The 15,611-nt window shown below is 38.5% G+C and overlaps 1 protein-coding gene across 2 annotated transcripts in view; it reads left to right on the plus strand.

Moving 5' to 3' along the window:
• The window catches only part of LOC149239543 (ubiquitin C-terminal hydrolase 12-like), a 44,204-nt gene extending 29,702 nt beyond the window's left edge, over nucleotides 1–14,502 (plus strand). The window contains exons 22-32 of one of the 2 annotated variants that reach the window (XM_089373459.1): nucleotides 10,781–10,836; nucleotides 10,984–11,161; nucleotides 11,354–11,455; nucleotides 11,546–11,620; nucleotides 12,948–13,013; nucleotides 13,125–13,190; nucleotides 13,294–13,380; nucleotides 13,495–13,608; nucleotides 13,760–13,834; nucleotides 13,961–14,047; nucleotides 14,136–14,502. In XM_089373459.1, the coding sequence (XP_089229585.1) occupies nucleotides 10,781–10,836; nucleotides 10,984–11,161; nucleotides 11,354–11,455; nucleotides 11,546–11,620; nucleotides 12,948–13,013; nucleotides 13,125–13,190; nucleotides 13,294–13,380; nucleotides 13,495–13,608; nucleotides 13,760–13,834; nucleotides 13,961–14,047; nucleotides 14,136–14,177 (948 nt within the window). In that variant the 3' untranslated portion in view covers nucleotides 14,178–14,502. The remainder of the gene's footprint in view (nucleotides 1–10,780; nucleotides 10,837–10,983; nucleotides 11,162–11,353; nucleotides 11,456–11,545; nucleotides 11,621–12,947; nucleotides 13,014–13,124; nucleotides 13,191–13,293; nucleotides 13,381–13,494; nucleotides 13,609–13,759; nucleotides 13,835–13,960; nucleotides 14,048–14,135) is intronic. The other variant, XM_089373460.1, reaches the window with a different exon arrangement.
• The last annotated feature ends 1,109 nt before the right edge of the window (nucleotides 14,503–15,611 follow it).

The following is a 15,611-nucleotide window of genomic DNA, read 5'->3' on the forward strand; positions in this document are numbered from 1 at the left end:
CTAAAGGAAAATCGATTTACTCCAAGTTATATTGATTATTAAGCTGTTTCCCTAAGTCAGGGAAACTTATTTAACTGCTTAATTAAATCTAATCAAGGCCCTTTCTCACGAAACTAATTTTGTGTATTGGAGAAAATGTGTTCCCTAGCCTCATAAACATTGAGACTAGAACACCTGTTTGAGCTATACACCAACTAACACTCCCTCGTAGCAAGGAAGGTGTTCTGCATAACACCTAACTTGTCTTTGAAGAAGATGAACCTTGCCTTCCCCAAAGATTTTGTTAGAATATTTTCTACCGCTCATCTGTAGGTACATAATGTAGTTGGACTATCTTGCATTGCACACAATCCTTGATGAAGTGTTACCTGATGTCTATGTGCTTGCACCTGTCATGAAATACCAGATTCTTTGACAACTTGATGAAACTCTGATTGTCACAGTGTATCACTATAGTTTCTACGCTTTGACCAAAAAAGGCTACCAACAACTTTCGAAGCTAAATGGCCTCGCATGTAGCCATGCTTGTTGCTATGTACTTTGCCTCGATTGATCTTAGTGCCACAGACTTCTGCTTCCTGCTATACCAAGAACAACTCTAGATCCCATGTTGAAGCAACACCTTGAAGTGCTTTTCCAATCTATTGTGTTCCTTGCCCAGTTTGCATTAGTATAGCCGACCAATCTAACACCATCACCTCGAGGATAACTGATCCCATACTCAATTGTGACACACAAATACCTCAACAGATGTTTAGTTGCTATCTTATGCGCTTGCTTCGGCTCCACCATGAATTGACTTAGAGAGTTTACTACATAGGATATGCCTGGCTTGGTGTTGACTAGATACATGAGAGAACCGATCAACTGCATGTACAGGGTGGGGTCCACATCCTTCTCCTTGGATGCATCTATTTTTCTCCAATTGTTGATTAATGGTGTAGACATGGCCAGATAATCCTCCATCCTGAATCTCCTCAGGCTCTCGATACAGTCTCTCCCTTGACCAAGGAAGATCTCGCCATCTTTTTGCCACACCTCCATATCTAGAAATTAGTGCATGAGCCCTAATCCTTCATCTCAAATTTTGTTGCAAGGTCCCTCTTGCACTCCTCGATGAGCCCCAGTGAACCTGTCAAGAACAAGTCATCCATGTATAGGACAAGAATGAGTACATCTCTCCAACTACCAAGTAGTAGAGGTTGTTGTCCGTCTCACCCTTCACAAAGCCCATGCCTTGCAAGTCTCTGTTGATGCACTCATACCACGCCCTGGGAGCTTGCTTGAGCTCGTACAAAGCCCTCTTAAACTTGCATACGTGGGTCTCTTTGCTGTGTGCTACAAAGCCCTCCAGTTGTTCAATGTACACCTCCTCCAATTCTCCAATGAGGAACATCGTCTTGACATCCATCTGATGGATCTGCCACACCATCTATGCTGCTAATGAGATCAAGACTCGTATATAAGTGTACTTGGCCATAGGAGCAAATGACTCCTCATAGTCTATCCCTTTTTGCCACACCTGTTGTTGTGCGACCTCTTAATAGCTAGATTGCTCTCTCTCTACTAGCTGAATGACCAATGCCATTTTGCCAGTTTACTGCTTTGGTTGTCTCTGATCTCTCTTGCTCATCCTAGGAGCCATAACAAACTCTTGAGCACCTTTCAGTGTAGCTTGAACCTCCCGGTTCCTCTTGCCAACAGTGGAGTTGAGAATGTCCACCTCCATGTCCTATTGATGCATCTCCCTAATTTGTTGCATTTGCTGCTGCATACTTCGTGAAGCCTTAGGAGCATTCACATTTGATCTTGTGCTTGTACTGGTCACTGTACTAGTGCTTTGCTGTTGCCCCTGATTCTGTTGTTGTACTTTGGGTGCTTCTACTAGCTGCTCACTTCGATCTTTTGCTGCTAGCATTTGTCCCGATCTTTTGTACACCTTGTCCTCCATGAACATGACATCTTGCATGACTATAATCCTCTTGGCCCTTGGGATGAAAATCTTGTATGCCGTTGAGGTTTTGTTGTAACCAACAAAATAACCTCACTTTGCAATCTGATCCAACTTCGAACGTGTCTCTCTTGGAATACGGGAGTACACTAGGCAACCAAATATCCTAAAATGATTGACACGTGGCTTCTTCTTAGTAAAAGCCTCCATGGGAGACATCTTGCCAAGTGCTCTATGTGGGACCTTGTTCTGAATGTAAACTATTGTACTACATGCCTCTGCCCATAGATAGCATTTGAGATTTTGGCCATACAACATAGCTCTCGCTGCCTTCAAAATCGATCGGTTCTTTCTCTCAGCAACCCCATTCTGCTGTGGGTTGTAAGGAATCGTCCACTCTCTCCTGTTTCCTACTTTGGTGCAGAACTCCTGGAACTCTTTGCTGGTGTATTCCCCTTCATTATTTGACCAAAGTGTCTGAATCCTTTTGCTTGTCGCATTCTCTACTAGAGCCTTATACTCCTGAAAGTAATTGAAGACCTCATCCTTAGTCTTCAAGAAATAGATCCAGGTCTTCCAGGAGAAATCCTTGATAAAAGTACAAAAGTACTTGTATCCCCTGAGAGATTTCATTGACATCGACCCACATATGTTTGAGTGTACAAGGTCTAAAGTAGCTTGCGATTTACTGTCACTCCTTAGAAAAGATGCCTTGGCAAACTTCCCCAACACACATCCTCTACATACATCGTCGTGCTCTGTGCTGACCTCCGGAATACCTGTCACCATCTCTCCAAGTAGTCTAAGTGCTCCATGATGAATATGGCCAATCCTCCTATGCCAAAGCTCCCCTTGGTCTGTTAGACTGCTACTGTTAACTAGTGCCTTGGGTGTGTCTAACTACAACCTGTATAACCAATCGCTCCTCATCCAACTGCTATAGGTGACCTCCAATCCTTGTGTTGTAACAACACTCTAGCCCCTCTAAAGAGAACATCACACCCTTTGTCCTGAAGGACTGATACGGAGATTAGATTCATCTCTAGGCTTGGCACATGCAACACATCATGGGTGGGTAGCTGCTTGTTGTTCTCCCTCTGAAATAGAATAGTTCCTCGTGCTATTGGAGTGCACTTGGACTTGTTCCCCATCTGAATCTGGAACCTGATGTCCTCCTCATAATTGGAGAAGTACTCTCTAACTCCTGTCATATGAAATGATGCTCCACTGTCTATGTACAAGACACCCTCTGAAGTTGAGCTAGTTAGGCAAGCGATCAATGCGAACTCATGCTCCATCCTGCCAGAGAGCTCATTTGCATCTACTGAAGTTGAAACTTGCTTCTTGCCCTTCTTCCTTAGTGGGCAATCACTGACTTAGTGGCCAAACTTGTGATAGACATAACACTTGATAGGTCCTTCTTGCTCTTCTCTCCTTTCGAGCTAGGTCCTTTACTAGACCCCTTCTTTGCTTTGCTTTTTCCTGCTAAGGCGACGTGCTCCTTCTCCTTCTCAACCTTCGATACCTTGCCACTATTGCTGGTGCCCTCGACTAAGTTGAGCTTCAACTCCTCCCGAGTGAAGTTACTCCATAGCCGATCTCAATCTGGAAGTTTGTCTTTTCTTGAAATCACCTGAACGAACATCCACCATTCCTTGGAGAACTCGTTGAGTGCTATATGCACTAGCTCATCATCATTGGGTTTCTCTCCAACTGTAGCTAGTTCATTTCTGACAGATCGAACTCTGGTGAGATAGGTAGTAACATCCTCTCCCTTATTCTGCTTGATGGTCCTAAGCTTCTTCTTGAGGATCAATTTGCTATTTTCTAATAGATCCTGGTACAGTTTGACAATGGCATCCCACATCTCCTTCGTTGTACCCTTCTCTACGATGTGTGGAAGCTAGTTCATCTCTGATAGTTCGAACTCTGGTGCGATAGGTAGTCATGTCTTCTCCCTTATTCTGCTTGATGCTCCTCAACTTCTCCTTGAGGATCAATTTCTAGTTTTCTGATGGATCCCAGTACAGTTTGACGATGGCATCCCACCTCTCCTTTGATTTACCCTTCTTGGTGATGGGCAAAACGATATGATCTCTCACTCCGTCGAGAATCATCCTCTTTACTTTGGCATTGCCCCTCCTGTATTTATGAAACAGGATGTATTTATTGGTACAACAATAATTGTTGTAGCAAACTCCTTCACACCATACTCGTCCAATAGAAACAACATCCTGGCCTTCCATACTCCAAAGTTAGACGCTCCATCCAACTTGTCATGATCTCTCAATCCTTTTGCGGCCGTCTCTAGAAATCTGTGAACTCAAATAAATTGGAGATATAGATTGAATAACTCAAACTGGGTAAAATCGAATTGGGTATTAACCGTCATGTGCTTTCCCTTCCTGTTCCTGCGCAGATCTAGGTTCTGCTCTCAGATCTGCTTTGATACCATGTGAAATTTTCATTACTGTTGTAATTTCTAGTTATTATTCTCCTATCTTTTCAAATTATTTGTCAATTGCAATTACTTTGTGACAATTACTGAATAAAACACAACCACAACTCCATCAAAAAATGGATATAGGAACTGAGAAATATATGCACACACACAAATATAGAACACCATTATTTTCGGACAAATGTCCCTGGAAAAACCTTGAAGGGAAAACCAATGTGCTAACAAGGGTTTTATTATTAAAATTCTTCAGCAAAAATATTACAACTGCTTGCCTGACACAGTACACTGGCACAAATCCGACAAAATTATTTCTTCACTTCTGTAAGACTCAGACCTCCTGGAAGCTATTTGACCCACCAAAATTAATTTAGCCTCCCTCATTCGGAAGGTGATTTTGGCTTACATGTGTGGCCCTGACTGAGAAACTCAACCCCCCTGGCTACTCGCACTGGTTGGGAAAATAAATACGACCTCCACTAGAAAATCTCCTCTCCCGGCAAATCAATTCTCTTGTGCAAATCGATCTCTGCTCTAAAAATCACTTGCTTCGTAATTTCTCCTCACTGAGCAATTTGCACAGCGAAACTAGGTAATTCGCACCCCTTGCTAGAGCAACTTGCACTACTGGAAAATCGACCTCTCACTGTAGAAAAATTGATCACCAAAATTCTTTGGAAATCTCTATGAAGAAATTCACCGACAATCTCAGCTGAAACCCTTGCCACTGATGCCCCTGCGCCCTTGCTCTCATTGCAAATCTATGTCTCAATGTGTTCTCCAAATGCCCATCGATTTCCTCTTATAATCTCTCATTGATGAATCAATGGCCATGATCTAATCATAATCGAGGGCTAAGATCATCTTGACTCTATCAAGTTACTTTTCTGGATGTCTCTAGAGGAAAATCAATTTACCCCAATTAATACTGATTAATTAAGTTGTTTCCCTAAGTTAGACTTAGTAAATTCTAATCAAGGCCTTTTCTCACGAAACCAATTATGGGTATTGGAGAAAATGTGTACCCTAGCCTCATAGACACAATATGAGACTAGAACACTTATCCGAGTTATACCAACTCACACCAACTAGTAAATGCTGCTAAAATTGATGAGGTCAAGAAATCAGATATGTTGAAGGCTTTGGAGAAAAGTAAATATAATGGAGTAACATTACACCAATGATTCAAGAAATTGCAAAAGCCAGTCATAAATGATCTATGTCCTATCTAACTTATTGTGTTTGTACTTGTCACTAGTGCTATTTGATATATAGGGCTATCTTCTTCTCCATGTTCTCCTAGCTTTAGGTCTTTTGTTGTGCTTTTTGGAAATAATTTTTGTACTCGTCACAATTACATTCAGATTGTTGATGATTCGAGGTATAGAACAATACTTTTGACTCTTAATGAAAAAATTGAAAGCATCCTTATACTTTCATTGCATAGGCAATGTTTAAATGTTGCAATTTTGAATATGTATAGGACCATAGGTCATAATTCTACACATTATTTTGGGTGTATTTGTTGTGTTGATAGAAACATTGCCTTAGCAAATGTTTTTAACTTAAAAAAGTTAGCTGGGTTCTTCTCTAACAAGATTTGTAGTTTCACAAGAGGTCCTTTTTTGTTCTTTGTATCTTTTGGGCCAATTTTTTAGTAAGCCAAATAGTAAATGCTTATGAGATTTCTGAGGTCAAAACATTGGAAATGCAAAGGTTTTGGAGTATGTAAAGACAAGGGAGGAGTAATAACACCAAAGATGCAAAAAAAACTAGAAATGCTATATATCTTGTCATACTTATTGTGTTTGTACCTATTGTTGGTGCTATTTGATATATAAGGCTTTCTTCTTCTCCATGTTCTCTTAGCGCTAGGTTTTTTGTTATATATTTTTCTTGATGCTCCCAACAATTATGGGCACCAATGAATAGGCAGATGGTAGCACCATTTAAGCTCCACAAGACCTTGGAAGGCCTCTTGTGCCCCACCAATGAGACTTGTGTGGAGTTGTTAGGTCCTAGGATAAGGCTTATCTATCTAGTTGACAATCCTTTGTGTTCAAAGGACAACAATAGGCACCTCCCTTGATATATAGAGATACACCATAGATCAACACGTCTTCTAGATCATCAAGACTAACTATCTTCTATTACCCTCGCCAAGCTTGTGCTCAAGATGTCTTTCTACCGATGCACGTTTTGGAGCTGTGTGATGGCATGATTGTTTGCTTCCAATATATGTTACACGGGAACCGCTCCTGGGAGGTGGGAAACTCGTTCCAATGGTTTCCGCACTCCCGGGAGCTTTGGAACTGTATGGGAACGTTCCCTTTTCAGTGGGAGCTGCAATGGGAGTTGGGGAAAGTTCCGGGAGCTTTGAAGATTGTTTTTTTGGAGTTCCGACGTTCCCTGGGGTTGGAACTTGGGGAATACAAAGCCTATAGAGAAATATGTTGAATTGCCCACAAAACATGAGCCTATGTTGAAACCTTCGCAGGAAGAAAGGCCAAAGATATCCTTAACACCAATATCCTTAATTGAGAAATTGGAGCAGTACCTTGATGGGTTAAGGAAATGTGTGGCACCTCGATCTAAGGGCGCTATTTGGGATGTCACGCTGATGAGTATTTATTTTGCTGTTTATGTATATATATCGCAGAAGATTGTGTGTGCATATTGTATGTGGCAGTGAATGCTTAAACATTAGAGTTGCTTTACTTTTTCTCTTAAGAATAACTAGAAAAACATATGTAAAACTGTAACTTTGTATTTAAAAGCTAGATTGTTTCAAAGACTCGTCATGTGATAATGAACTGGCATTTTAATATTTTATATACATAAAAGGGAGAGACTCAGGGAGAGAGATACCCAAAGAATATATTAAATATTTATATATAAGAGAGATTATATATTTAAATAATTTTAATATTTGAATATTTTGATTATTATATATATATATATTATATAATATTACCGCTCCTGATTAGCCGTTTCTTGTAAATTTTGGGGAAACCTCTAGCCGTTCTCGACACCTGTACCCAAATTCCCAAAGTTCCCACGTTCCAGAAACTCATGCAACATAAATTATATATGTGTGTGTGTGTGTGTGTGTGTGTGTGTGTGTGTGTTTTTATTATTATTATATAATATTACCGCTCTCGATTAGCCGTTTCCTGTAAATTTTGGGGAAACCTCTGTACCCAAGTTCCCAATGTTACCACGTTTCAGAAACTCATGCAACATAGCTTCCAATATACATGCAAACATTGGATACACTCACTCAAGATCCCTTTTGGACAACTTTGGGTTGTCTCCCATCAACTTCGGATAGACACAGATCAACATATACCATGATCTAATAGGATTTGCCGGGTGTTCCACCTCCAGGGGTCGGAGACATAGAGGCACCTCATTTTTCAATGTCTCCTATACTATGAGATGAGAGGACACTATCACTACCTCTATAGGGACTTGGGAGTTTCCCTTTACTTTTTTCTAGAACCAGGATCAAGGATGCTTATCCCTCTTCACCAGGGAGATTTTCAGCAATATGTATCAACTCATACACTCCGTGCCTGGCTTTGTGATGACCAAACTGATTACCTTATACTTCACTGTTGATCCATTAGATTGGAGCAACAAATGACAAGCAGGGTTCCAAAGTGCACCAGAATACCAGATAGCAGGATTGTGAGACCTCGACTTTCTCCTTAGCTTCCTCCTATAGGAGACCACCCATATTATTGAGATTGGTTCGCAGATGATGGAACATACAGGATGCCACACATTCTTAGAGAATTAGAGAGGGAGAGTCCAAATGGATCTAGAGTAGAGCGTGCTTCTTCCATCCGACTACCTCCTAGATCTAGAGGAGCAACCAAAGATCTATTTGGAGTTTCCTTCTTTCCACCTTAGATGTTAGGAGTAGGTAGCCAGACTCCTCGATGGTCCGAGGAGAATCTAACAGCTAGCCAGTGCCCAGTTAGGCCCCCTTGCCTTCAACCATCAGACTTAGGAGACTTTGACATCATTGGCCCCATTGTTTGATCTCCATCTCTTAATAGGTTCCTGTGTTGGGTTGTCCACCTCTTCTAGTCTTGGACAACCTGTCTTTTTGTTTTAATCATTGTACCTTTGTCACAATTTTAGACAATATATATGTAGGTTTCTTTCTTGATATCATTTTTGCCATTTTCTAGGTGTTGTGCTGGCATTCCCACATTATGCTCATATTGGTTGTACTCTTCAGTCCCATTGACCTACTTCTGTGGTCATTTGTCAGACATTAATAAAATTATCTTGTCTTATCATGATTTTTTTCTTCTCCTTGGCTTTGAATGTTAGGAGAGACACATTTACAACAGTGGATGGCCCCTCTAGTAGCATTTGCTTCTCCTTTTTAGGTGACAGGTATAGGAGGCACCAAGGATTCTTCTTCTCCATTGTATCCTCTTTTGGGGCATCCATATAGAGAGTTTTGTGCTTCCTTGGCTTTTGGTTCTTTTAGCATTCCATGTATTAATCCATGTTTCCAATGACACTTTCTTTCCTACATATAAGAGTTAAATCTTAGATTAGATACATTTTGGTCTTTTTATAGGAGTGACCCTCCCACTCTCATAGTGTATTGATACTATTGTATTTAGCCATCTCATTGACCTATTTGTGGTCTCTTGTTGGACATTATTAAAATTATCTTATATTATTGTACTTTTGGGGTATGACTTTTGAATTCCTCACAACTGCATTTGGCTTCAAAAAGCAACATTATTTTGATGTTTAAAATGTTTTTTTATTTTTAGATTTTTTGTGAAAAATATGAAAATGTCATAGATTTGCCATTCAAGCTTGATGTTTAAACATCATAATTTTTTTTATGGATAGGGCACAATTTTGGCGCAAATCTTTTTGGATATTTTAGTTGCATTGGCAAAAATGTTGCTGTTGTGACTTTTAGAGCCAACTTTGACTCCATGTAAGCAACCATAAACATCGTAATTCACATCAACATGGTTAGTTGTAATTGAAATTCAATGCTTTATCCAAGATCTGTCACCTTTGATAGAGGACAGTTAATGTGGTTAAAACCAAGGTTATGATCTTGAATGTGTTGAAGTGTGTTATATTTGATTAACATTTCTACTTTCGGCGGGAAGAGATTGAGATCACTATAACTTACACATATCTAGGGGTTTAGTTTGCAGGATCTTGTTTGAGTTTGCAACATGAGCCCTATTCAACCATCTATGGAACTTGGCTGAATTGTTCAAGCATGTTGTCCAGACAAGTTTCCCGCAGACTTTGTCACATCCCACTATTCACTCAATCTACAAATTTGGTTCTGACACAGATCCTAACAGTTACAAAACAATCACGATTAGCCACATCTTCTCAAGGCTCTATATTATAGTCCTCCATATGAAGCTTTCTAGAGAGCTTGATTGGAGACACCTTAGAGCTAGAGGATGGGTTGTATTTTGACATGCACATCAGACCATTGATTACTATTTATGCTTGAGTGATCATTGAGGAGGCACATCATTACTTTTCAAAAGTCTATTGCTGCTTTGTAGACTTTTAGAGTAAGCCACATCTTCTCAAGGCTCTATATTATAGTCCTCCATATGAAGCTTTCTAGGGAGCTTGATTGGAGACACCTTAGAACTAGAGGATGGGTTGGATTTTGACCTGCACATCAGACCATTGATTACGTATTTACACTTGAGTCATCATTGAGGAGGCACAACATTACTTTTCAAAAGTCTATTGCTGCTTTGTAGACTTTTAGAAAACTTTCGACTCTGTCTCCCAAGTAGTCCTATTATAGAGGCTCAAAGATATTGGTATTTCACAAACCCCACTAATTGTCATCATGTGCCTGTACAAGTTGGACCTTGGTCACCTTTGCACAATGCATGAGCTATCCAATCTTTCTAGAAAGGAACATTCCCTTGAAACATTTAGTATAAGTAGATCACCAATTGAGCATTAGGGACTATTCTAAAATAATCGCTCTTGTATAGAACGGATTCAGTTTCATGGGTTGCCTAGTTAACCATGTGGGTTTCATATTAGTCACGAGTTACTTTTTAAAGAAAGTAATTTCTGCAAATATTTCTTTCAAATAAATGCGTTTTTTTAATAAGAATGGGATTGCATATTATGTTTGCTGCTCCCAAGTCTGGTGGCATGGAATGCATATCCAAAAGTCCGGGTGGGTGGGTGGGGGGGGGGGGGGGTGTCTTACCAGTGGGACTTGGATAATCATGCTGTGCCACTCAATCTTATTATGTTTTGTGAACACAATACATTCCTTGGTTTTGAAAGTCATTTCAACAGACATTGAGTTTCTGATTGCATATGATGTGTAGATTGTTCATTTCCGGCGTCTGGATAAGCCAAAAGAAGACGATTTTTGTCTTGAACTGTAAGTACAATTCTATTTACATGCAATGCACTTTAATATGTCAAAGAGGTTCAGTGTATATTATTCATTTTTCAAGAAACAGATAGAAGGCTTGTTTGTTTTTGGAACTTGTTTTATTGACGTTGCGTTCATATGTGATGTTTGCAGGTCAAAGCTGGATTCTTATGATGATGTTGTTAAGAGGGTTGCAAATCAGCTTGGTTTAGATGATCCTTCAAAACTTAGGCTCACGCCACATAACTGTTATTCGCAGCAGCCAAAACCTCAACCAATCAAGCATCGAGGTGTTGACCACTTGAGTGATATGCTGGTGCATTACAATCAGGTCAGAAAAATTTGATAGGAATTCATCAGTCTGAAGATGAATTGTTAAACATCTCCAGACTGTAGGGATTCTCTATCATTCTTCTACTTGATAGTATAATTCAACTTTTTTGGTGTTCATTGGTTTCAGTATCTCGTCTCTTTCTTCACTATATCATGCTGTTGAAGATGATCCTATTGTGGGTTTGGGCAGATTTCGGATATATTGTATTATGAAGTACTGGATATACCACTTTCAGAGCTGCAAGGCTTGAAATCTTTAAAGGTTACATTTCACCATGCAATGAAAGATGAGGTGAGAATTGTTTGATTCTGATTAAAATTGTTGTATGATTGAAGCGTACGATATAAAGAAAAAAGCTGTCTCATTTGTTTCTCTGATCAGCAGATATCCGTGCATGTTATACGACTACCGAAACACAGCACTGTTGGTGATGTCCTAAATGAACTCAAAACAAAGGTATTTTTTCGGTGACTTCCTTTTTATGTTACAATTCAATGTTTTGCCTCTTTTTGATGTTTTTTGACTGAAATGATTTGGGGTTGAATTGAGTGTTTTTCATGCACAAAGTTAGTAATTTATGTTCGAAGTTTCAAGGTCTATGTTACTTTTTTTTCCTTTGTAGTGTTCCATACATGAGTCATGCCTTTCTCTTTGGGTATTTTCATCTGTTCAGCTCTTGCTGATTGGATCAATAATGAATTTTTTTTTCAAGTACAGTCCACGAGTATCCCTATCAAATTATGACATAACCTTAAGACCATATGGAGGAAAAACATGAATTCATCTTTCCTCCAATTAATAAACACGTAACCCACAAATCAGCTTTTGCATTAATGTAAAGATCACATTGACAAGAAGTTATGATTTTATTGACACTTTTAGTTAGTTTTGCCAACAGGATTTATAAGATCATATAAAGGAAAACATGAGTACAGGTTGTCTGAACAAGGTCAAACTTTAACCCACACTCTGAGGTATATATACAAGAATAAAGTTTCATGGCCAGAAGAAGGCTTGCTTCTTTTCATACACTTAAATGAGTTAGTGGTAGAGTCTATGCCATTTTATGTAGATATTAAAGGTTTGTTTCCTTCAGCTTATCATCATTGAAGCTGGTTTTCTTGACCTATATTTGGTTGCAGGCTTGCATTTATACCAGATCATGAGTTTTCCTTTTCACCTGTGTTCTTTTTTTGTGCATTGGGTGTGAATTGAAATAAACTTTATTCTAAAATTGTCAACCTCGTCGATCTTGTCAATGTCAACATGTTGTTTAGACTTTAGATGAGTACTCAAGGATTTGGTGATCCAATGTTACATGAAATTCTATAACCATATACGATATTTATGTTATGGCATCTTTGCAGGGCCCATAAAAGATAAATGGGTTTTAAGACGTCATTGGAATCCAGAGTAGGTTTATAGTATCTGTTTTTATTTCTTATAATATTAGACATTTTATGGTATATGTAAAGAGATTTTGCTAAGACTTTGGGTTACTTAGCATGGTTGAAAGGGCAAATTGTATGGAACTTTTTTATTTAATTTAATTATTATTATTATTATTATTGTATCCTTGAATAGTTTATGTTGGAGACTTTAGTTGCTTTAGTCATGTATATGAGAGTTGCAATTTAAGAGATTACAATTATCAGGCATTATGCGGTCATGCCATTCCTCTTCATGTTGTGGGTTACATATTTCCTCAACTAAAATTACATGGGGTGATGGAATTCTTGTTTATTGCATTTAGTAATACACTTCCCTTTTTCTGTTCTTGAAGGTGGAGCTATCGAACCCAAATGCAGAGCTTCGACTACTTGAGGTCTTCTACCACAAAATTTACAAGGTTGGACTTGGGGGCTTCTCTTTGACTTTCCAATTTATGTTTGATTCTTACAATGGCCACTTTAATTATTTGTATGAACAATAAGATATGTGATGGACCACCTCTATGCAGATTTTTTCTATAAATGAAAAGATTGAGAACATAAATGACCAGTATTGGACTTTGCGGGCAGAGGAGGTGCTTATACTATATTATACCATTTTGTGTAGTTCAGTTACATAGAAAGTAATGCTTATATGGTAGAACTTGTTCTCATATTTCCATTGTGGATGCTGGACAGATCCCAGAAGAAGAGAGGAATCTGAGTCCAGGTGACAGGTTGATTCATGTTTACCACTTTAACAAGGATTCATCACAAAACCATATAGTGAGTATTGTTTTGACTACTTTCTGCCGGAGGATATGGCTATTAACAAATTGTTTGATTATTTTGTTAAAATAAAATCTAAAGAACAGTTAAATTTCATAAAATTTGAAACAGATCCAGAACTTTGGAGAGCCTTTCTTTTTTGTTATTCACGAGGGTGAGATCTTATCAGAGGTTAAAGAACGAATCAAGAAGAAATTGCAGGTCCCTGATGAAGAATTTGCTAAGGTGATTAATAGGTTGCCTAATCTACAAATCTTAATCCATTTTTCTTGCCTCGAACTTTTTGGAAAATGGCCTTGCTAGAAAATTGATTTTGAAAATGGAACCATTATTATCATGTAACTCTGCTTTTAACCTCTTGTGTTTCTTGAAATAGTGGAAGTTTGCATTCCTTTCCTTGGGTCGTCCTGAGTACCTTCAAGATACAGACGTTGTATACAATCGTTTTCAGGTATGTGTTATATTTCTCTGAGATTTGCTGATGTTTCTATCTGGAAACTCAGTGGAACAGATGAAACGGAGACTAGCCATATAAACAATTGCAATATTTAACTTAAGTTTTTCTCTCTTATTCAAGAGGCGAGATGTTTATGGTGCTTGGGAGCAGTACCTTGGGTTGGAGCATTCTGACAATACATCGAAGAGAATTCACCAAGTCAGCCAGGTAGTACAGGACTTGGATGTCTTAAATTTTCTTTTGAACCTTCTCAATGTCTTTATTTTTAAATCTAATGTAGTATTGCTGTTGGCAGAATCGCCATTCATTTGAGAGGTCTGTGAAGATATACAATTGAGAAGCAGGGATTGCTTATCCTGTAGCAATTCTCTTTTTATGGATGGGACTTGAGGTTGATTCATCTGTAATATAAATCATATGATAGTTTGGATGGATGTCCACACTTCTCTATGCTATAGAGTATTGGAGTGTTATAACAGAAGTATATTAGTTTCAGATCCAGCATGTGACAAAGATCAAGTTAAAATTGCGGTTCTATCCATCTCATTTTATGTTTGTGTAAAATGGAATTACAGGCTGCTTGTTGAGAAGGGTTTCAAATGGCATGTAATATTTAGATCTTAGCTTCTAATATGTTCTATACCAGAGCAAGCAACTGTATAGATTTAATACGTTTTGGAGGGAAATCTCCAAGTGAGTTGGATATTGTAGATTATTCGGAGACTATCACAATGTATCTATAGTACATGGGGTATTGTGAACTACTGTCCTGTACTTTTCACCACGTCGGTATTACAACAGCAGCTTGCTCACGTAGGATTGATCATCTGTACCATTATTAATTTGTTTTCTTTTTGGACACAAATTCCTTTGGCAAAATTTAAGCGTTGGGCCTGTGTTGCAATACATGCGATTCCAGATGATTCTTCAGTCATATCTAATTTTGTGAACAACTACAGTTTGGTTTATGAGAGCATGTACTAAATCGAAATGTTATATGTACATATGTTGCGATAATTAGGGTGGAGAGCAGGAATCTGAGCTTCGTGGTTTGAACATATGCTTGTATTTGTTGCTTCCGGGGATAAAAGACATCAGTAAAATGTCCCATCTCATACTTTTCACAATAGCAAACCACAATTTTTTAAACCATTGGCTAGCATTTGTAATTATAACAACAATTTGATTATTTTTTGGACTAGTATAAGTTCTTATCAGTGAAATGTTCACCAATAATGCTGAAAAATATGCCTCCGAAAATAGTCATTCTCATCTCAACACAGAGACTCCATTTTAACAAATATTTCAAATTATCAAAGCTAATGACATATCTAAAATATCAGGATTGGTAGAAGGGATTCCTCATGCTGTTCCAGTGACAAATATTGGTAGATGGGAGTGTTTGCTCCCTTGAAATAACAATCTGGATATCGGCAAAGTTTTCAACATGCAAATTCTTTTTCGTTCGACCTGGATAAGCGTATTATGGTTTAGATAAAATTACTTGTTTCCTTTTCTTAGTAAGCTTATTTAAATTCCTGAACACCATGCATCATCTTTAGGTGTTCATAGACTCGTCATTACTTTGATTCTTTCTTACGGACCGACAGCCAGTTATCAGCTTCTAATTTGGTAAAGCCTTTGTGGGCACACATTTTGGAACTGAAATTTTAAAAGCAGAAATTGAGATATTTAATTTGCTGTGCACATATTTGAAAATGTACGGGATGGGTTTCCTTTTCTTAGTAAGCTTATTTAAATTCCTGAACAC

Source organism: Pinus tabuliformis, chromosome 8 (genome assembly GCF_031772625.1).
Source record: "Pinus tabuliformis cultivar Carrire ecotype Pingquan chromosome 8, CPIR1, whole genome shotgun sequence".
Taxonomy (NCBI): Eukaryota; Viridiplantae; Streptophyta; class Pinopsida; order Pinales; family Pinaceae; genus Pinus; species Pinus tabuliformis.